We start from the raw sequence: 23,445 nt of genomic DNA, 5'->3' as shown, positions 1-23,445 counted from the left end.
ATTTCCATCTATTTTGCCTTCATTTTTGAAAGATATTTTTACTTGGTATAGAATTTGAGGTTGACAGTTTTCCTTTCAGTATTTTAAAGATATAGCTCTAGTATCTTTTGGCTTATAATGTTTTTTGTTTCTTTAAAGTCCTTGAGGTTCATTGGCTGCTTGGGTTTAGGGATTTGTAGCATTCATCATATCTGAAAGTTTGTGTCCATTCTTTCTTTACATATCTTTCTGTCCCTCCTTAACTTTGGGGACTCCAATTATATATAGATTAGGCTGCTTGAAGTTGTCTCATAGTTCACTGTTCTTTTCATTTTTTTCCTTCTCTGTGACTGGATAGTTCTTATGTCTCAAATTCACTTTTTTTTCTTGTCTAATATTTTGTATTCATATACAATGTATTTTTAATTACAGATACTTCCTTTTCTCTCCTTAGAAGTTCTGTTTAGGTCTTTTTGTATCTTTTTATTCATGTTTCCATTGATCTTGATCATATGGAGTATGTAGTAGCTGTTTTAAGTATCCTTGTCTACTAATGTTGCTATCTTTGATGTTTGTTTCTCTATTGATTGCTGTTTCTCCTGGTTAAAGGTTGTACTTTCCTGCTTCCTTGATTGCTTATAATATTTGATTGGGTACTATATATTCACATTGTTATATCCTGGGTCTTTGGACTACTTTAAATATATTTTTTGTCTTTTTTTTTCTGGGACACAGTTAAATTATTAAAAATCAGTTTGATCCTTCCAGGGAGTCCTTTTAAACGTTATTAAGCAAGTCCAGAACTGCATTTTGCCTAAGCCTACTTTGTTCCCTATATATATATTTCTAATTTTGTTATCATTAATCTACAATTACATGCAGAACATTATGTTTACTAGGCTCCCTCCTTCACCAAGTCCCTCCCATAATCCCCATTACAGTCACTGTCCATCAGCGTAGTAAAATGCTGTGGAATCACTACTTGTCTTCTCTGTGTCGTACAGCCCTCCCCATGCTGCCCCCCACATTATACATGCTAATTGTAATGCCCCCTTTCTTTTTCCCTGCCCTTATCCCTCCCTTCCCACACATCCTCCCCAGTCCCTTTCCCTTTGGTAACTTTGTTCCCAATATTGAGGCAGTATTCTTCTGAGAATTCTTGCTCAGTGCCTGGTGTCTGAAAACCTTTATTTCATGTAATTTATCCTGTTTTGTCTTTAAGGTGAGAGAATAATGCCAATATCTATTATTCTGTCATGCCCAGATGAGGACATCCCTAATGTTCTTTGTTAATAAAATTTAATTTTGCTTCATTACTTTCTGTACTTCTGACCTGTATTAGTAAATTTATGAATTCATTCTGTGGAATTTAATTATTTGGCATCATGATGGTGTGTGTATAGAATGCCTCAGGCTTGTGAAATTGGTACTTATTATTTTGATTAGAAAGTGATAGCTAGTGATTTATGGATTAGTGATCAAAGTTCCTACAATGCAATCTAATTTCTTTACTGAAATTTACTGAAATTATAATAAAATATTTAAAAATAATATCCTCTCTGAACTTGCTGTTTTCTAAAATGTGATACTTCTGAAATTTATTATTTCTCTGTTAAGTTATTTTAGTCTTGATTGTAAACTTTTATCAGTGGGAGAATAAACCTAAGTTGCTGGCAATTTTTGTTCATAGTATCTGTATTCTGTGATAAGTAAACGGAGAGGAATGCAGTTGAGGAATAAAGACTATAAGAATTCTCCTGGGATAAAGCAGTATTTGAGAAAAGAAGTAACACTAACCTGAGAAATTGGGTCTTTAACAGTTAATTATTTAGGCTATATTAACTTTGAAAATATTGAAAGTAAATTTGAAACTTTGTTTTTTCTGTCTAGGCTGAAGGGTATGTGATTGGCAGCTGTATCAAGCACATTCCAATTGCAGGACGAGATATAACATATTTTATTCAGCAATTGCTGAGAGACCGAGAAGTAGGAATCCCTCCAGAGCAATCTTTGGAAACTGCTAAGGCAGTAAAGGTAAAAAGTAATGATGAGAGTATAATTCATTTAGAAATTAAAATGTTAACATGAAAAACTCTAAAGTGAAAAACATTACTTATTAGCAGCTACAAATTGTTGCTTTTAATTATATATAAGTCTCTGAGTTTTTGGAAGGAAATTTTTGGGGATTATCAACGTTTTGCCTTTTGTCTCCACATTTCACATGTAAGAGGCCTAACTTGTAGGAACATTTATACTAATTGTCTTTAACATACATTTTTATGATTACCCTCTTTAATAAAAACCAATAATTAGCCCATGTCAGTGTCCTCACATGTCAATTTATTCACAGAATTCTTTATTTTAATCCTAACAGTTTTCTGTCATAAAAATTCTTTTATGTATTTGGACTCATTTGGCTGTAGACTATTGATGATGGTTTGCTCAAGTGATATGGCAAATAGAAGAAAAATGTGAGTTGTGTAAGGTATTCTAATAATTTGTATGCTACATAGATCTTTATTATATCAGTGCTTCCTTCCTAAGTATTATATACTTAGCTTTGCTTTTTAAATTTATCATTTGCCATCATACTTAAAAAATTTCAGTGGGTCTCCCACATTTTGAATGTGTAGAAGCAAAACCGCTTTGGCAAAAATAACTTCTATTTATTTTCCTGTCTTTGCATGATTATAGGGTTTTCTTTGCTCATCAGAGGTTAAGAATGAAAATGAATTTGCTACTTACTAGATAGTAAAGGCATATTATTACTAAATGGTTGCCAAAACTTGCCCCAAGTTAATGGCATCAGAATTAAGTGTGTAAAAAAAATTAATAACACTACTGTTTCAACTTTGGGAAGTCTGTGGAGTTTAGAAAAATAACAAGGACACTAAAGATGTAAATCTATTTTAGACACAGTACTGATGCTCAGTCCAAATGTCTTTAAAATATCATAATTTCCTTTTAATTCCTACTTCCAAAGTTTGGAGAAAGAAGATTCAGTATAGCACAATCAGATCCTCCTTTGTTTTTCAGTATTCTTTCCTATTATATCCTTTGATTATCAGTAATATTTGCATGTATCTTGGATATAATCCTTGATGTGTAAAAATATGTGAAATTTATTTTTCTTTAAAAAAAAAGAAACTGGTAATCAGGAGTCTGTAAATTGCAAACAATGTCAGTTTGAACTGCATTTTTGATGAAAATTTTTTACTTAGGACATACTGTTAAATGTGTAACAATTTAACCTTGCATGTAGTATAGTGAAAAAGAAAGTTTGTTTTTATTCAGCCTTTTTTCTTTTGCTCAGTTACTTAGAAGTACTCATTTTTGTTCCAGATAAGTATTGAGGATCTATATTAACTTGTGGCATTAACTATTATTTATTTTTCAATTCTTTATTTTGTGCTTTCTCCTCTGTATAATACAAACTCCACTAGTTCCTAACACAGTATAAAATGTTGGATGACATTAATGAATATTTCATGAAATACATTGAAATAGTAGAAATTGACTCTTTAGTTTGTCAATCTTATTCTGTTTATATATGAAGCCAGGAGTTATGTGTAGGAGATGAGCTGTTTGTACTGTACATAAAATGTCCTAATAACATAATTTTCTTCAACTTTATTTCCTACTGTTATTTTTTGAAGATATTTTTTCATTTGATTCTAGTATACTGAAAATATGCCATCCTTCTATACTTCTTAAACAGGAAAAAATTACACATTTCTTTGTTTTTCTAGGAGCGCTATAGTTATGTCTGCCCAGATTTAGTAAAAGAATTTAATAAGTATGACACAGATGGATCAAAGTGGATTAAACAGTACACTGGAATCAATGCCATCTCAAAGAAAGAATTTTCCATTGATGTTGGTTATGAAAGATTCTTGGGACCTGAAATATTTTTTCATCCAGAGGTAAGTTCCTTTTAGGTGGAATTGTTTAGAAGTTATTAAGCAGAAAATAATCTATAAGTTATTGAGAGGAAGTTTATCTCAGTAACTTTGTTTTTTATACTAAGTTGCCTTTGTTAAAACAGGCTAAGTAATTGATATTTTTTTATACATTTAGAAAAATGAAACTTGTAATGCTTATGGCTTATGTGTGGTCATGAAAAGAGGGGAGCTCTTGAAATTTATAATCACATATTTTGGGAAAGGTTCTGGGAACAGCCCCCCTCTTTCCTATCATGTTAAATGACCATTATTTGAAGAGTCTTCAATAACTATAATAACAAAATACTTAACTATTAGCAAAATAGTCTTCTGTCTCATGTAATGTTGGCAACATACAGATTGTATTAAATTAATGAAATATGGTTTTTTATAATGAAAAATTTTCTACTGTAAGAAATTTAGCTTTATTAATATAATGACTTTATTAACATTAAATACCAACTCTGCTTATTCAGCATTAACAGCAGTTATTTTTTACTACTGTTTATTTACACAGCAAATATTAATTGAATACAGTTTTCATGGTTTCACATTTGAGCATGGAATATTCAAACAGGAGAAGTTTTATCTTGCTTTTGGAGCTTAAAGAATAAAAGAGATGAATATCTAAACAGGTATAGTTGTTTAATGAATGCATGTATCTGGTGAGGGCATAGGAACAAAGAGCATCTAAGTTGGCTTTGGAGAACCAGGAAAACTTCTTAGAGGAGGTAACGGTTGAACTGAGACTTAAAATATGAATGGATATTTGTCAGGCAGGTAGGTATGTTAGAGGAATATATTTCTAGTAGAGAAGATAAGCTGGGTAGAGATATGAGATATGGGAAAGCCAGATAAGAGAAGTATAAAGGAAGAGAGTGGTAGGAGATGGATCCAGATGGGTGTACATGAGGGACTAGTATGTAATACAAAAGAGTTTACTGGATTCTTTAGTCTTGCAGCAATATTCAACATGCAACTGACACAAATCTATGAACAGTATTTGAAAGGTCACTCTGGCTGTACTGGTTTGGATAGATTGGAAGGGAGGTGTGAATTGTGTTGGAAACAGGTAAGTTTATTGCAGTTTTCTGGAAGATAAATAATATCAGTAGGCCAGTAAGAAGGAGAAAGGAGCTGAGAGGAAAAGAATAGGATCATCATGAACTACTGATTTCTTAGGTCTGAAAGGAATAAGAATAAAGTCTCTGGGAAGATTTCCACATTTATGACTTGAGCAACTACATGTACTGTGCACTGAAATTAGGCATACTGAAGGGAAGAATGGATGAGGTATAAACAGGAGATGGGTTTATGCATCTTTAAAAAGGTTCTAAAATGAACAGTTGGATTCTCAGGGTTTTAAACTGATCTGTATGTCCTAAAGTGAGAATAGATGTGATATCATAATGTATTGGGCAAAGGAAGAGATTGGCCAGGGAGAGGATGTGGAATGGGTAGAAGAGGAAGAATGGGGGCCCTAAGTAAACCCTGATACTTTGTGGATAGGCACAGTGGATAGGAGCTTGCAAAAAATACTGAAGAATACAGAAAGGGAGAAGTCAAGTTAAGGGGTTGTGGTGTTAACATTGAGAGAAGGGAATGTTTGAGGGAGGGAGGTTAAATAGGGCCAGTAGCTACAGTACTAGAGGAAACTTGAGAAGTTCTCATGGGTTTTTAGCACTCAGGTTGTTGGTGATAAAGGGGATGAATGTCTGTGGATTGGTAAGATTGAGGCAACTTGTTGCACCAATGAAATTGACGGTGTGGGCATCCTGGGAGGTGGCTTTGAAAGAAAAGCATGCAGCTAGCTGCTATTCAGGACTGGTAAGAAGTCAAAAATAAGGAAGGCTGAAATTAGTTTTTATTTTTAAGAGAGGTCACTCCAGTGTTAACAGTAAGGCATTCAGTTTGGATACAGGAAAATATGAACCTGGGAGGTGTAGAGCAGTATGCAGCAGGTAGCTGAGGAAGTTCAGGATCATAGTTCACAGATTTTATTTTCATCAAGTGGAATCAAGCAGTTGTGTTCAGAAAAGGGACTGGAAATAAGGTTGAGAGTGAGGAGACAATAGTGACTTCCATAATCAATATTTGGGAGTTGAGATGGTAACAGTATTAAAGCAATGAGGCATTCACTGAAGTTAGTTACCCCAGACTTACAGTTTTACAATAGTGTTTGTTCCCCCAGGCAGTGTGGGGTAAAAGCTTTTTGATAAGACAAAGGTTAAAGTACTGCATGATAAAGAAGAAAGGGAATCTGAAAGCTGGATTATTTGGAGATAGTGAATGATGGAGGCAAGAATTGGAGATAATGATGAATTGGCATAGATTTGTAAATTGGGAGCAAAGGAGTGAGGACCAGAAAGGTAAGGCTTTGTGGTCAGGCAGTGTGTACACTGTGGGGATTCTAAGATTTCAGACAGCACATTTTCTTGGCAATTTTTAGAATAAGAATTAAAAGAATATATATGCACATAGTTCTAAAAGTCAAACGATACTTACAGTTTTAAAACAAAAATGGTAGCTCTCACTTCCTAGTCCTTACCTTTTTTGTGGTCTACACAGCAGCCACCAGCTCTTACTTAGCCATTGCTCTTGATAATTACCTCCAGATTTTCAAATACTCTGCTGGTACTGCTGTTTCTTGATATATCAACATAAATTATCTGCTCATCTCCTTTTACGTTAGTTGTTTTTTTCCCCATAGGCCCTCTTTTCCCTTAGCCTGTTTATATATTAATGTTATAATTATTGGCTAAATTAATAGCGTTAACCTGTGAATGTTATTTACTTTTGAGGCAGCACTATAATGTGGTAATTTTTTTCTCTTAAACTTTTCCTAAAAACTTCTGCTTCATCTCTTCATTTGTATCATTTTCTGTTTATTCTTTGAATTACTCATGGAGGTCTCACTATTCCATGTAGAGAATTTTAACAATTTCTATTTTTAAAGCCTTGTTCCTTTATTTACATCTTTAATTTCTGGGACTTTTGATCATTCCAGAGGGATGAATGGCTTCACTTCTTACCAGTATGCCCCTCTGGAAGCACTTAGGATGCAGCATTCATTTTTTGGTTTTCAAACAGGGTTGAAGTATTTTGTCGTCGTTTTCTTGCCTCCTCTTTGTCCTTGGGCATTTGCCTTTTCTTTGAAATTCCTTCCATCATTTCAGTGGGGATTCAAGAGGACAAAGACAGAGACAACTGCTTGTAGCTAGAAGTTGGCAAATTTCCCTGTAGGGCCATGTATGTGTGAGTGGCTGAAGTAGAGGTAGATTAAAGGTCACTTGAGTTAAGGAATATCAGTTGTTTTGAAGTTGAAATGTTGGAGAGAGATATTAAAACCCCAAACTGATGACAGGCATTAGAGGATTTTGAAAGGTCCTGAGCCAAAGTCCTAGGTAAATATTGTCATTCCCACAAGAGAGATAATAGACTAGAAGATAGGAGGTATTTCGGGTTTCAAAGGAGAAAGCATATGAGTGGAATACATGCAGTTTTTTTTACAAATTTACAGACCTCCTTAGCTAATAATGTCTTGACTGTCTTAAAAACCTTGAAATATTAGGTATGTAAATAAAATGTGTTTTGGCTATATCATACTGCTTAGGGAAGGGATACTTGTCTGGGTGAAAATTTATCTTGCTGCTTATGTTCCATATATAATATTTTCTAACTGATATAGAGTAATCTTTGTTGTCTGATTATACCAAGTTTTCTTAAGTTTTAAAGTTTTGAAACATCTTTTTTTTTCTTCTATAGTTTCTTTTCCTCGTAATTTCTTTGAAAAATCTGTTTTTTTTTAATTTAAGTTTTTTAAAAAACATCAGTTATGTCTATGCACATTGTTCAGAAGTCCTAGTTATTTAAATTCTAGCTAAAACTAGGAATGATCTGAATGGTTAGCTCTCTTTTTTTTTTTTCAGAGGTAAACTTTGGTTACATTGCAACTTCAAGTTTTTTTTTAGCCTTAGGCATTTCTATCAGTTTTCAGCTGTGAAAGGGGAGAGTACTGCCTTCTCTTTCCTTCTTTTGTCCCAACCAAACAGTACCTTTCCATATCCTTCTGTCACAATAGTTATATTGTGATTTCAGTAAGACAAAAATTGAGTGTGCTCCCTCCTTTTGTGAACACAAATTTTATTCAGATTTGAGCATAGTTTACTGTGAAATATTTCTGTCCTATATTTTGTTTTCCATGGAGTCATTCATAAGTTGTTTCCTTAGTTTTAAAATAATTGTCATTAATTTAACTCTAATCTCTCTCCACCAGTTTTGTAATTGTGTTCTCAGAATTTTTAGATACATACGATTTTTTTATTAGATTAATTTTTCAGACTATCTTGTATGTCCCACTCTGAACCTGTTTACTTCTGCATCTGATAAAAAGAGTTTTCATGTTCCTTCATCATCATTCTGGGGATTCCCTTTGCCTCTCTTTTGTGTTACAACTCTCTTTCTTTTATCCCATATGTTTCTTGTTCTTCTTGTCCACTTTTTTATTTTGGTGCAGATAATCTGCCAGTAGGATCCCCAATAAATAGGGTGCATGGGAGATGAAAGTTTCAGAACCTTTTGTCTTGCAACTGGTTTCAGCCCCGGAGAAGTTCGCTATGGATTCAATGAGACCAAAGAAATGACAGTGGAATGTTCTTGGGGTGAAAGGGTTATACCCAACTTTATTCCCATGGTGGCAGGTCAATCACAAGAATCCCATCTACTCAGAGCTAGTCTGCGTGCAGCAAGCTGGTCTCTGCCTTTGGGCCTCTCGGCCCACACAGCCGTCCTCTGGGCCTGTGTCCTTGGCACTGCCACCACTCCAGCCTCTGCTTTCTTGCAACCCTGCAGCCATGCCACCATTTTGCACAGAGCACTGTGCAGGACTCTTTATATAGTGTCAATAATGACACATTGCCCACACATGTGTAGTGTGAGCTAGCCAGCCAGGGCCAGATGAGAATCCTGTCCATAGGAACCTTCACTTATCCACACTCCACTCCTCCAGATTCTTGCCTCTCAGTCTGTATGCCCTCAATCCTCTGCAATGGTCCCTATGCAAGAAATCTGGAGCATTGTAACCAAATTCCATAATAACAATACAACATACAGATAAAACTTACGACAAATTATAATAACCCTCAAGCATGAGGAGATCCATTGACACCGAGTGGTCGTCCTGGCTGTATTGAAACCAGTTCTACTCAAATGAGTTAACAAAAAGAACTGTCGTTGGGTCTTACAATACCCACCCTCTCTAGCCTCTCCAGCAGAAAGTCTTGCAGACACACAGGCTGGTCTTGTTACTTTATCTCTGCCTTCTGTTTCATCCTCAGCAGCTGGAACTGCTGCTCCCATCTCAACTGTTGCCACAGCTCCAGTCATCCAGTTTCCTTCTGTTTGCTCCTGCCTTTTCAAACCAACCCACATCTGGGTCCTTGTAACATTCACAGGGCCTTTTAAATTCTTCCTTTGAGAGGCAGACCATATTTCCTTTTGTACTTGAGCCTGAGGATAGAAGCAGAGCATGGAGTGCTCCACAACCTGAGGAGGGGGCTGCACTTCTCCTGAAAGAACCCGCATTTGCTGAGTCCTTCTGGCCTTCCACCAGCTTTCAACCAGGTGGGGTCTCAACCAAGGAGGGGCTGCCTCCTCCAGCACCAGCAGGGCCTCCACTCCCACCTGTTCATCAAACCTCTGCTCCTCTATTTCTGGGACTGATGGCTCCACTACATTCTTCACCTGCCCCACGGCACCTGGCAGCCTGCTTGCTGCTTTTTCTTGGGCCTCTGCTCCTTCTCCTTGGGCCTCTACTCCTTCTCATGCTGCCTCCTCTTAGGCCTTTACTATCTCCACAGCATTTAGTAGTGATGCCATTTCAGTCAGCAACAAATTTTCTTTTGGGGTAGAACCCAGTCATCCACCCCTTTACAGTAGTACCACATGTCCACTGGGGGACACTCGAATGTCTCCCTGTCCATAGGTACAGCTTGCTGAAACCCTCCTTTCATGAGGGCAGCCTGTTCTTTTATCCTTGGTCACCAATGAACCCTGCCGACTATTGCCAATTGTCTTGCCAATGGGTTTCAACCTCGGGCAAGTTCACTATGGATTCATTGTAACGAAAGAAATGACAGTAGAACATTCTTGGGGTGAAAGGTTCTACCCAACTTTATTTCCACGGTGGCAAGTCAATCACTAGAATCCTGTCCACTCAGCCAACTCTGCATGCAGCAAGCCGGTCTCTGCCTCTGGGCCTCTCTATCTGCGCAGCCATCTCAGTTTCTGTCCTCGGTGCTGCCACCACTCCAGTCTCATCTCTCTTCTCCTGCAGCCTTACAGCCATGCCACCATGTCACTGAGAGCACTGGGCAGAGCTTTTATATAGAGTCAATAATGACTCATTGTCCACATGTGTGTAGTGAGCTAGGCAACCAGGGCGAGGTGAGAATCCTGGCCACAGGAACCTTCACTTTATCCGCAGTCTGTTTCTTCCAAGTTTCCTTTTCTCTTTGTTCTGATTCCTGTATTTGTCATGCTGGAGACCTTCTGGGACCACTCATTTAAGAAGGGGACAAATGAAAACCTGATTGGAAATCTGAGCTTTGTGGGGAGGGCTTGTTGACTATGGCGTTTTCTTTGGAGGAATGCCCTGTGTGTATTTCTTCATGTCATTTTGGGTATGACAGTTCCCAGAATGTACTTAAAGAGAAGACTTAGAAGAAGATTAAGGTTAGTAGCCAAATGGGGTAAGAGGATTGGCATTTATGTCAGCATTAGGCTGCATACCTTCACTTGTAATTCCCCTTCTTTTATCCCTTTCAGCTGTGTCTAAGAATCTTGAAACTGTCTAGTTTCTTCCCTTAGGAGAACAGATTAGCCATTTTTCTACTTGGATGAGGAGGAGGAGGCATTTAGTAGACTTCTTTGGCAGGGGAAGGGTGATTTGGGTTGTGAATAAGGTGAAGGTTTCTATGGCCAGTATTTTCACCTGGCCCTTGTTGGCTGGCTCACTACACACGTCTGGGTGATGCATCATTATTGACTCTATATGAAAGAGCTCCACCCAGTGCTCTGTGCGAAACAGTGGCATGGCTGCATGGCTGCAAGGCTGCAGGGGAGTAGAGCAGAGGCTGGAGTGGTGGCAGCACCAAGGAAAGAGACTGGGACGGCTGTGCAGGTAGAGGCCCAGAGGCAGGAGACTGGCTTGTTGCATGTAGACTTGCTCTGAGTGGACAGGATTCTAGTGACTGACCTGCCATGTCGGAAGTAAAGTTGGATATAAACCCTTTCATCCCAAGAACGTTTTACTGTCATTTCTTTGGTCACATTGAATCCATAGTGAACTTGCCCAGGGCTGAAACCCATTGGCAAGACAAGGTCTTCAAGTGCTTCTCAGAAAGGCTTTCAACCCAGTCTTCCTGCCTGTCTACCTCAGTTTCACTGCTACAGGTGCAGCCAGTTCTTTGGGGGATTTGTGAGACAAAACAGCTTGGTTCTTGGCTTTCCCTATTGATGCCTTGTTAAGTGTTTTATAGGGAGTGCGTTGTCTGTCTGCTTTCCAGTTTACTACATTTTGTGGTTATTTCTTGCTATTCTGGTCTCTCTAACTTTGGGATTATACCTTTTCTTTTTTTTATTGTGGTATCATCAGTATACAATCACGTGAGCACCATTGTGGTTACTAGATTCCCCCCATTATCAAGTTCCCACCACATACCCCATTACATCAGCATAGTAAGATACTATAGAGTCACTACTTGTCTTCTCTGTGCCCCGCCCTCCCACCCCACGTTATGCATGCTGGGATTATACCTTTTTTTAAAAAATATTCTCTTTATTGGTCCTTTTAATAGAAAGAACAAAATTACATATATATCATATATGTTGAATTCACCATGTTTTCTGAGAATAACCTGTTTTTATATTGCATGATCTTACTGTGTCACTTCCTGGGTGAATTTTAAGATTCTTTCTCCTGTAGTTTTAGGTATCTCTGTGTCATAGTTCCTCTGTCATTTGAAAGGTTTTTTCTGTTTTTGTTTTGGTTAAGTGAAAGTGTAGGTATCTGAACTTGAACACTGAAGATAAAATATATAAAAGAGTAAGGATATTTATTTTTGAATTGCTAAATTGATCACAAGTACTTGAACTGATTTTATAAGGAATGGGTTTGGCACTTTTTTTAAGGAAATTAAATTTTCCTTAGCTATTTGGGCAGATATGTTTACTTGGGTGTATTCTTTATACATTTTTCAGGAGAGAGAGAAGATACTCCTTCCTTGATAGCTACTTGGCAATATATTATGACCTAATCTGAGAGCAGTTAGAGGCAGGACTAATCCTTTTGCTGAAAATGAAAGAAAAGACCTAAAACTTTCTTAGTAGGGAACCTGGGTTGAGCCAATAAGTATTCAAGTACTGAATAACTTATAAAAATTTATTGTTCATTTGTTTACTGTTAATTTTTCTTTTTTCCTTCATTTCTTCACTAAATATTCATTGCTTGCTACTTTACTGTATATTGTTCTACTTATTCTTCCCTGGAGTTCTGTAGCACAGTAGTTCCTGAGCTTTTTCAAAGGATATCTTCAAATCAGACTTCATTTTTTCTAAATCAGTTAACTGTGGGTGAATCCAGTGTATGTGAATATTTCAAGGTTCTGTAAATTCTTTCTTTTTTGTATTTCTGATTAAAAACTGCTATGAGAAGGGCATAGCACAGGAATAAATGACCCTTTCCTTGCCTTTTTTACTTGGTCATGGTATAGCAGATAAACTGTCTTAAATATGGGAAAGAATTAATGGGACAGGTAATCATATGTGTATATTAATGGGACAATTAATCTCATAAAGATGTTATTGTTTTAGGTAAATAATGAAGAGTATGGCTTACAAAGAACAGTGTAGAGAATTTGTAAGGTCTATATTAATAATTTGATAAGAAAGCACTTTTATTTTATATTTGTATTTTCTGTTGAAGTATGGCTGATATACAGTATTATGTTGGTTTCATGTATACAACACAGTGACTCCACAGTTACATCCATTATTAAATGTTAGTAGCCAAGAGATAGAACTTTTTTTTTTGGTATAATTAATCTACAGTTACATGAGGAACATTATGTTTACTAGACTCCCCCCATCACCAAGTCCCCCTCACAAACCCCATTACAGTCACTGTCCATCAGCGTAGTAAGATGCTGTAGAATCACTACTTGTCTTCTCTGTGTTGCACAGCCCTCCCCATGCCCCCCCCCAACAAGATAGCACTTTAAAAAATGAATATTATACAGCCTAATTTTTATCAAATTGTTAATGTTCCTTGTCCAGATTTTGGGGATTAAGTCTCTTTTAAGCCAATGAGAGGTTCTCAAGTTTAAGTATCATTATAGGATCATGAAAGCATAATGTTTTGAGAACTGAAGGTTGTTTAGAGATTTCACAAGCTAAAGCCTAGAAAGGTTGTGGTTCAAGATAATTAATGTAATCATGGAAAAAAGTTTTCAGGATCCAGTTTGTTGTGCTGCTCACTTGAGTTAATCATCAACAAAGCCATTCCCTGCCTCTAATCTTAGCCTCCCTTTAAATGGCATAGTCAGTCAGCCAGCCAAGTGGAGCTATAGTCTCCCATTTTCCATAGAATACAGTATGGACCACCCCTAACAGGTAAAACATACGCTAGTCCGTGGGTTGGGTTCTCAAGGCTCAGCATGAGACACATTTCTGTACCCACTGTGTATATCCCTGTTAGGGTTTCTTATGTATACTTATCAGCATGCTTCAGATAGATACATTTTGGCTGCCAGTTTCTTTTTTCTGAGACTGCAGCAGTAGAGGTCATTAGAATCTTTGTTAGTAATAATTTCCTTCTTTGTCTCTTGTGACTTTGTTTTGAAGTCTATACAAGTACTCCAGCCCTACAAGTACTGCAACTCCTGCCCTATTATTTGCATGAAGTATCTTTCTCCATCCCTTCACTTTTAGTCCATGTATATGTCTTTGGGTTTGAATTGAAGTGAGTCTCTTTCAGGCAGCGTATAGATGGGTCTCGTTTATCCATTCAATGATCCTGTCTTCTGATTGTTACATTCAGACCATTTACATTTAGGTGATTATCAGTAGATTAGTACTTACTGCCATTGTAGGCTTTAGATTCATGGTTACCAAAGGTTCAAGGGTAACTTCCTTACTATGTAACAGCTTAATTTAATTTGCTTAGTGTGCTATTATAAATACAATCTAAAGGTTTTTTTTTTCCTCCCTTTTCTTCCTCCATTCTTTATGTATTAGGTATCATGCTCTGTACTTTTTGTCTATGCCTTGACTGACTTTGGGAGTGGTTGGTTTGATTTCGCATTTGCTTAGTAATTAATTGGTCTACTTTCTTTACTGTGGTTTTATTTCCTCTGGTGACAGCTATTCAGCCTTAGAAACACTTCCATTTATAGCAGTACCTCCAAAATATGCTGTAGAGACAAGTTTGTGGATGGTAAATTCTCTCAGCTTTTGCTTATCTGGAAATTGTTTAATCCCTCCTTCAAATGTAAATGATAATCTTGCCAGGTAGAGTATTCTTGGTTTGAGGCCCTTCTGCTTCATTGCATTGAATATATTATGACACTCTATTCTGGCCTGTAAGGTTTCTGCTGAGAATTCTGATAGCCTAATAGGTTTTCCTATGTATGTGATCTTTTTCTGGCAGCTTTTAATACTCTGTCTTTATCCTTGATCTTTGCCATTTTAGTTATTATATGTCTTGGTGTTGTCTTCCTTGGGTCCCTTGTGTTGGGAGATCTGTGCACCTCCATGGCCTGAGAGACTATCTCTTTCCCCAGATTGGGGAAGTTTTCAGCAATTATCTCCTCAAAGACACTTTCTATCCCTTTTTTCTCTCTCTTCTTCCTCTTTTATCCCTATAATGTAAATATTTTTCCTTTTGGATGGGTCACACAGTTCTCTCAATATTCTTTCATTCCTAGAGATCCTTTTTTCTCTCTGTGCCTCAGCTTCTTTGTATTCCTGTTCTCTAATTTCTATTTCATTTACTATCTACTCTGCTTCATCTAATCTGCTTTTAAATCCCCTTCTTGTATGTTTCATTTTAGATACTGTATTCTTGAACATTTGTATCTCATTCCTGAATTCCTCCCTGAGTTCTTGAATATTTTTCTGTAGCTCCATTAGCATGTTTATGCTTTTTATTTTGAAATCTCTTTCAGGAAGATTGATGAGTTCAGTTTCACTTGGCCCTCTTTGTGGTGGTTGTGGGATTTTGGTTTGAACCAGATCCCTTTGACCTTTCATATTTATAGATGGTGCCCTCTAGTGCCCGGAAGCTGTACTCTGTGGAGCTGCTCAGCCCCTGGAGCGATGGTGGGGGTCCCAGGCAAGCAGCACTGGTGCCTGTAGGGAGGAAAGGAGGCCTTTCCTGCATCCCAGTTGGAATGCCTGTCTCCACTGACAGGGCCAGTGGGCCAAGTATGCAGAGAAGCCTCTGTGCTTTGCACTTGTAGCTGCTGTAGGTGGTACTGCCTTCTGGCTGGCCTGGCACAGTGGTGGAGGTGGCTGATTTGCGAGCTGGTGCTGGTGAGGAAGGTGCAGCAGGCTGGTATTGCAGTGGGGGGCTTCGGACCTGCATAGCCAGCTCAGGGGGATGGAGCACCTGAAGCTCTTAAAGTTCCCAACCTGCTGGGCAGAGTGTGCCTGGACAATTTTGTCTACCTGTTCTTTCTCCTGAGCAGTAAGCTCTGTGCAGTCCTTGCCTCTTTAGCAGCCCCCTCTCGCTGTTAGGAAGTCTCTCAGACTTCCCACCTTTCTTTTGTCTCAGAGTGTCTGGATGTGGATCCCTGTTTTCCACAAGCAACTGGAATCTCAAGCTCTCCAAGAATTCCACCTGTCTTAGCTTTCCAACCCCACTAATCTCCAGAGCACCATGCAATGTAGGTTTGTGCTCCCAAAGCAGATATCCATGGCTGGCTGTTCTGCTGTCCTAGGCCTCTACTCCCTCCCCACTCTGTTTCTCTTCTTCCCTCTGGTGAGCTGGGGTTGGGGAAGGGCTTGGATCCTGCCGGATCACGGCTTTGGTACTTTACCCTTTTCCTTGAGGTCTGCTGGTTTCCCCAGGTGTATGCAGTCTGGCACAGCTTTCTTTCCTGTTGCTCTTTCAGGATTTGATGTATTGCTATATTTTCGTATTATATGTGGTTTTGGGAGGAGGTTTCTGTCTCACCTCTCTCGCCGCCATCTTTAATCCTGTCTCAATTTTTTGTACTTTATCTAAATTAAAATATTTTGTATCATTACAGCTTATCACTTAAGTAATGTTATATCTCTTCATTGTATGCTCAGTCTCTAAATAACTTAAAATTAATTTTAAAAACTGGAGAAATTTATACATGCCTAATCTTATGCTTAGAAACAGTAGATAGCAGTTAAGCACTATGCTTGGGACCATTTTAAACTGCAAAATAACCCACAAAAATGTACTGTGGCACTAAATAGATCTGTAAAAGAATACACATAGTATAAATGCAGAATGTTGTCTTGTTTGACCTTAGCTGTGAATGTGTGTCAGTCAAGTCAAATTTTTACAGCTTTGCACATGGGCATGCCCATGAGTGACTGAAAGCACTATGAGTATTGATTATGGGATAACAAATAAATATTAGCAAGTAAGCAAATTTGCAAATAAAGAATCCATGAATAATGAGTATTGATTGTACATTTTATTTCATACCCTGGAATGAGCTTTTGGGTTGATTTTACTCTTAGAAACAAAACTGCCTTGAATATGCTTTTATGTAACAGCACATGTGTGGGGGAGTCCTTTGTGGTTTGTTCTAAGAAAAGAAGTTAGTAGTGTGTACATTTAAAATTGTTTTAGATATTTCCAAATGTTCTCCAAAGTGTAACATCAGTGTCTGTTCTCATCAGCAGTGTAAACAGGTCATTTATGCAGATCTTTGCCACCTCATAGTTTATGTGTGGCTTTAAATTTTTTTTAATACCTATTCTGATGGTAATGAAATGGTATATATTATCATTTTAATTTGATTTCTTCTGAAATCTCTTAATTTCAGTGTCTTTAATTTGAATCAGAGACTAGAAGTTACGGTTTCTAAGTCTTTGATTTTGAACTGAAAACTTTCTTAATTTTTTATTGAGATATTTAAATCAGTTGTGATCTAATCTCTGTCATATATCCAACTTTACTTTTCAGTTTGCTAATCCAGACTTTACTCAACCTATCTCAGAAGTTGTAGATGAAGTAATTCAGAATTGTCCTATTGATGTCAGACGCCCTCTCTACAAGGTCAGTATTCGCAGCAAAATTGTCATAATATAAGGAAACTTTATTTTCTGTCCTTTGTTGAATACTAAATTTAAAAACTCAAAAGAGTACAAGATTTTAGTAGTTTCTTATGTCTCTAAAATTTCTCTGCTTTCTCTGAATAAAAGCCATTTATTTGTCTCCACTAATATAGAATATTGTCCTCTCTGGAGGTTCAACCATGTTCAGGGACTTTGGACGTCGCTTGCAGAGAGATTTGAAAAGAACTGTAGATGCCAGGCTGAAATTAAGTGAAGAATTGAGTGGTGGTAGATTGAAGGTAGGTTTTCTCAATTATCAGTGGAAGGTTGAAGGTACCTCAATTGTTATAATGGGGATGGGAAATGTCTGCCAACTTTTGCTTTTATTCAGGAAATTAGGACGAACCTGTTGGGTATTCTAATGGAAAATGATTAATATTATAGATTCACATCTATGACTTTTGGTCATTTGATTTCTCTAGGATACTACCTGTGTTTCTGGAAAATATTCTTAGTTATAGCCATGAGAAATTTTTTGATCTCCATCACAGATAATTTACATATATAGTGGTTCTTTGCATACTCCAGTAATAGTAGTGTATGGATCCACAGAATTTTTAATACCCCTGTAGCAGGGAAGTAAACCAGAATTGTGGGAGAGAAGCTGATGTTGCATGGTCAAGCCTGCTTTCGCAGGGTGTCTCCAGCCTCCCCCATAGTAGCCTCATAGTGTGAAATCAAATTGGTGGTTTAACAGATTGTATATCCTAGCCTTTTGGGCTAGCTGTTGAAAAATCAAAATTAATTTTAAAATCTCAGGTGTCTGCTCTCTATATTTGTGAGACAAATTTTCAGTGAATTGGTGTTTCATTGTAGAGTTTCCTTGTTTATTGTAGAGTTATTGTAGAATCAGAACATTGATTCAGAGAATACGTTTTATTTACATTTTTATTTAAGTTGGAAAATACCAACAGTGAGGGCTACTAGTCATTCAGAATTACTTAAATGTAAAATGTAGCCTTCTAGGATTTCCTGCTTGCTGAGAAGTTGCATGACAGCTGACTTTCAGTCCGTAAATTTTGATTATCTTAAAAATTATCCTTTGGAATGCAGTTAACAGTTAAATGTTTTAATAAGTTTAGTTTATAATGACTTGTTACAGATTTGTGAAATAAAATACTGTTTTTGAGTTTAGTATTTCAATAAAGTAAAAATGTTTAGCATATTTTTAAGCTTCTTGTACATTTCTAAATGAGAAATGAGGGATTTTGGATTTTGTTTTTCCAGTGATCCAGCACTGTATTGACATACCTAATGATAACAGGATTTAAAACCCTGTATATTGCAGGACTCTTGCCTCCTTTCCTTTATTTTACCATATAAACATTTTTTTATAGATCTTTTTAGTTCTGTATCTAAATCTAGCTTTACTCCCTTTCAATCTAATTCTTAATAACAAAAAAAACCATATCTTTATATGGTATGGAAGTTTAAAAAGTTACTTTGAAATAATTTCATACTTACAGAAGAGTTGCAGTCTAGTAGAAGGAATTCCTATGTATTGCTTACCTAGATTCCCCAAGTGTTAGCATTTTATATTTGCTTTATTCTATTTCTATAAAAATATGTATGAATAAACACATATACCTACACTTGCAAAAATTGTATTTTTCCAACTGTTTGAGAGCTAATTGCAAATACGGAAACCCATTACTCCTAAATATTGTAGTGCATATTCCTAAAAACAGGACATTACAATTATCAAAATCAGAAAATTAACCTTGATATAATATATTATCTAGTTATAGAACTGATTCACATTTCACCAATTCTCCCATTATTATCTTTATAGCAAAAGAAGAAAAAATACTTTCTTCTAGTCTAGGATCCAATCCAGGATCACATTTTTGAACTGTGTCTCTTCAATCTGGAATAAGTAGTCTTTTTGTCATTTATAACTGTAATGTCTTTAAAGAGTATAGATCTTCTCAGTTTGGGGTTGTCAGATATTAGGTTCTCATTATGCACCTTTGACAGTAATACCACAGAAGTGCTACTTACTATATCCTTTCTAGTGCGTTGTATCACTAGACACCTGATATGATTCGTTTGATCACTTTGTTAAAACTGTGTTTGTCAGGTTTCTCTACTATGAGGTTATTACTATTTTTATTACATATAATAAGAATCTTACGGGTAGATACTTGCATACTATGTAACTAAACCTGTTTCTCATCAAACTTTCAACACTGGTTTCCTTTCCTAAAATAGTTATTACCGTGGTATTGTCTAAATGGTATTTAGCAAATTCTGTCATACCTTCTTTGTTTTTTTAGTCCATTTTACTGTAAGGAAATTTTCCCTCCTTCTCCTTCATTCATTCATTCAGTAATATCTCTATGAATTCCTGATTTCTCGTATTATTCTTTAGGCTGTATATCATTAATATTGTGATAAAATATCAACATCGTTAATACCATTAATGTCACTAATTTTTATGCTCCATTCTCAGATTTGGCCTGTGAAACCCACTCAAAAGTAGCTTTAATGTCCTTTTGATGGGGCCTCAGTATTCTTCAAGCCCTTCTTTCTAGCACAGCAAGCTACTCCATGCCCATCTTGTACTTTCTCTTCTCCACTCTTGGAATCGGCCTTTTCAGTTTTTTCGCCAAGGCACACCTTGTTCTTTTTAGTTAGTTGGTTAGCAAAATGTAGTGAGAATGCTATTAGGAACACCAGTTTTAGACAGTAGGTGTATTCTTTGTTACTGGGGGTCACTGCTTCTAGGCCTTCCTGGTGGTCAGAGCTAGGGGTGGTGTGTGTGTGTGTGTACGTCTATATAAATAAACTATTCATACTGATATTGTCAGTTTCAGAGTACTGTTAAGTTCTTTAGAGCCTTCTACATTTCCATATTTCTAATACCTTCTGACAGGGGGAAACCTGGCTTCTATTATCTGCAGTGTATTTATGTTTCTGCTCAATTGTGGAATACCTATATAGTAGTTTCAGAACTGTTAATCTACTTGAATCTTTGTTTAGTATTATTATTAAGCCTTAGAGCCTAATTGTAATATTGTGTTCACATGTTACTTGGGTTAGTTCTTTCCTCCACTTCAGTGTTGTTATGTTTCTTAATAAAATAAAATTAATTTGATTTGTTTCTTTTGTATTGTTTCTTGTGCACCTCCTGCCTCTTTTAAAGTTTTAAATTTATTTTTGAATATTCAAAACATTACATTTTTGTCTATGTACATTTAACTTTAAATGATACAGAATCTGTTAATTTGAAATTTACTTTTAACTGATCTTACTATGTCTGTTTTTAGCCAAAACCTATTGATGTACAAGTCATTACACACCACATGCAGCGATATGCAGTTTGGTTTGGAGGATCGATGCTGGCTTCCACGGTGAGATGAAGCTTACTTTAAAATTTTTTTTTTTTTGCCAAGGCACACATTTTCCTCTTAGTTGGTTAGAAAAATGCTTACATCTTACTTGCACAGTATAGAAGGAGGGAAATTTCTTTACATTTTAATCTATATATTTCAAGGGAAAGTTTTAAAATTAGATGTGTATATACACAGTATTTTTTAAAGTGGAAGTTTAATGTTCATATTTTTCTTGCAGACTTTTTTTTAGAGTTTTAAAATTTATAGGGAAAACTCTTAATTATCATAGCAACAGATATCAGAAGGTCATTATTTCTTTCTGTACAGATATTTATAAGCACTAAGATAAGAATTACATTTCACTGCATAAGTATGTTCTAAACTGAGTAAAGGGAATTGTTCTAAGAACCCTCTCCCAAACCAAAACATCTTAAAGCCCTTTTAAAAGGTATTTTAGTATGATCAGCCTAGCAAATTTTGCTGCCATGTCTTATAGTGCACAAAGTATCAAATAAAATAAAGGGGCTTTTATCTAAATTATTGAAAACTATACAGACTTCAACTTAAAACCATTAAAAAGTTATTTTCTTCCTTAATTTTAGTTGTCTAAATTGTGCTATATAACCTAGTTGAGTTTGTAATTTTGCCCTTTGAGAAATGAGGTAACAGAGCATGGAATATAGTCTGTCTTATACCAGACCTTAAGTGAGGAGAGTAGGTTGATCTAGAAGTTTCTGAGCATAACTAAGAGTAATTTATCTATACTTTGTATTAAAGCTGCTTTATAAAGATTATTGATCTTTATAATATGGGAAAGCCTCAGCAGAATAGTCTGAGCAGTTGAGAATCAACCTTTCTTTTCCTCCAAATTTGAAAAACCTATGAGAATAGGTTTTGAGGAGGGGGAATGGAGGGACATGAGTTAAGTGCTTGCTCCTTTTCAGTTCTGATAAAAATTTATAACTAATTTTAAGTTATGATTGCTAGAATTTCTAAGCTTTGTTCAGGTACCCTGGATGGACTAGTAATAAACATTTTAGATGTAACAAGTCTATTTTAGAGCATATCCAAAAAGGGTAGATTTTTGACCTGTATAAAAATATGTACTTTTTATTTTCAGCCTGAGTTCTACCAAGTATGCCACACCAAAAAGGATTATGAAGAAATTGGACCTAGCATTTGTCGTCACAATCCAGTGTTTGGAGTCATGTCGTAAAATTGACTTCATAGCTATTGGGGTTAGGGACGTGGGGAAGAAATAGTCTTTCTGATTACCTGTTTGTCTGGATGGCTGGTTTTGAGGTTTTAAACCTGACTTGAAATAATAAGACCAAACATAATTATACAGGAATATTTTAATAAGTATATCAACATGCAAATGTTAGAGGAGAGCCAAAATGATTGTTTTTTCTTTAGACTGAATATTTTAATCTTATGTGTAACAAAAAGAAGTGGGTTTTAGTTCTTTCTGTGCCCTGATATTTTGTATATTATTGAATTATTCAAGATTTGATGGGATTTATCAGTATGTAGATAGCTCTATAATGCTTGAATTGTGCACTTCTAAGTGTACAGTGCAAGAGCTTGTTTATATTTCATACTTTTTATACTTTGAGGAAAAAAAGTTGAAGAAAAACTAGTATTTGAGGGAAAAAAAGGTGACCAAGTAAAGGATAAATTTAAAAAATAGCCTCAAGAGACTTGGCGTACACACAGCACTCATGGGATTCCAGTTATTATGAATTGCTTCCATCTCCCAGCTCCCTGAGCACCTCCCAGTGGTTTTCTTTGCAAGTGCTTTTTGGAACTAAGAAGCTAGTATCTTGGATTAACTGATGCCTGCTTGTGCTTTCTGATTACTCACATTCTGTTTCTCGCTTGAAAGGAAAAGTAAAGACAAGGCTGTTGGACCAGTATTGCAGTTCTGTAGTGTCATTTCTTATTAAAAAACAAATAATTTGATTACCAAATTGGTATATTTAAAGCCTAACACCATTCTAATAAAGACACAAATTTCTTTAAATACTTGTTTCAAGCTCTTTAATCTCTTTATAAGTTAACTAATCTTTTTTCTTCAAACCTCTGCAATAGTTCTTTAAAAATCACAAATTGGTTAGCAAGCTGACTTTTTTATGTGCTTTTAAACAAATAATTGTGAACTTTTAGTATGTTGAGTGCTTTCATTTTGATAACTGGATCTCCATTTGTTACTTTCATTTGTATAACTCATTTGCAGTCTGAAAATTTTTTTAGTGCCAGTCCCTGACATATCATGGAAAGTTCGTTTTCTTTGCATTTTAAAATATCTGGATCATGAAGAAAAAGTGATGAAAATAAATTAAAACTGAATTACCTTTTCTAATGTTTTTATTTTTTAGGAAGCAGTTTCATTTTACTTTGCGCTTATGCATTTTATATGATTTCTGTCTCTGCTGGAGTGTGGGATTCATTTAAATCTCTGATGCATGTCGTAGAATCTTCTTGTGAACTTGTTATTTTACCAGTTATTTATAAAAGACTAAATTAAGAGATGTTTTATAGGCTTTTTAGAATTTAGGCAGTAATACCAGTGAATACTTCAACTTCATTATCCATAAAAACATCACATAGGAGTAAGTATAACCCTAACTAAAAGTTAAAGAACTATTTAAGTGTTGTGCTGTTTGTCTTTAATATAAAGAAAGAATTGGGGAATGAACTATAGTTTTTATTTAGAGTGAACCTGGGTATTTAAAAGTATATTCATCATTTATGTGAATCTTAATTCTTTGACTGTGGGAGTAAAGAACTATGTCTTATAGTCATAGTAGTATCAG

The 23,445-nt window shown here is 36.0% G+C and overlaps 1 protein-coding gene across 1 annotated transcript in view; it reads left to right on the top strand.

Moving 5' to 3' along the window:
* The window catches only part of ACTR3 (actin related protein 3), a 58,832-nt gene extending 35,849 nt beyond the window's left edge, over window positions 1-22,983 (top strand). Inside the window, exons 7-12 of the mRNA XM_017652267.3 lie at window positions 1,870-2,013; window positions 3,729-3,902; window positions 17,143-17,235; window positions 17,408-17,533; window positions 20,564-20,647; window positions 21,750-22,983. Coding sequence (XP_017507756.1) covers window positions 1,870-2,013; window positions 3,729-3,902; window positions 17,143-17,235; window positions 17,408-17,533; window positions 20,564-20,647; window positions 21,750-21,845 — 717 coding nt within the window. The 3' untranslated portion in view covers window positions 21,846-22,983. The remainder of the gene's footprint in view (window positions 1-1,869; window positions 2,014-3,728; window positions 3,903-17,142; window positions 17,236-17,407; window positions 17,534-20,563; window positions 20,648-21,749) is intronic.
* Window positions 22,984-23,445: the final 462 nt, after the last annotated feature.

This window comes from Manis javanica, chromosome 7 (genome assembly GCF_040802235.1).
Source record: "Manis javanica isolate MJ-LG chromosome 7, MJ_LKY, whole genome shotgun sequence".
In the NCBI taxonomy this organism is placed as follows: domain Eukaryota; kingdom Metazoa; phylum Chordata; class Mammalia; order Pholidota; family Manidae; genus Manis; species Manis javanica.
The sequence above is the reverse complement of the archived record's forward strand: the minus strand, read 5'-3'. Positions and strand labels throughout refer to the sequence as shown.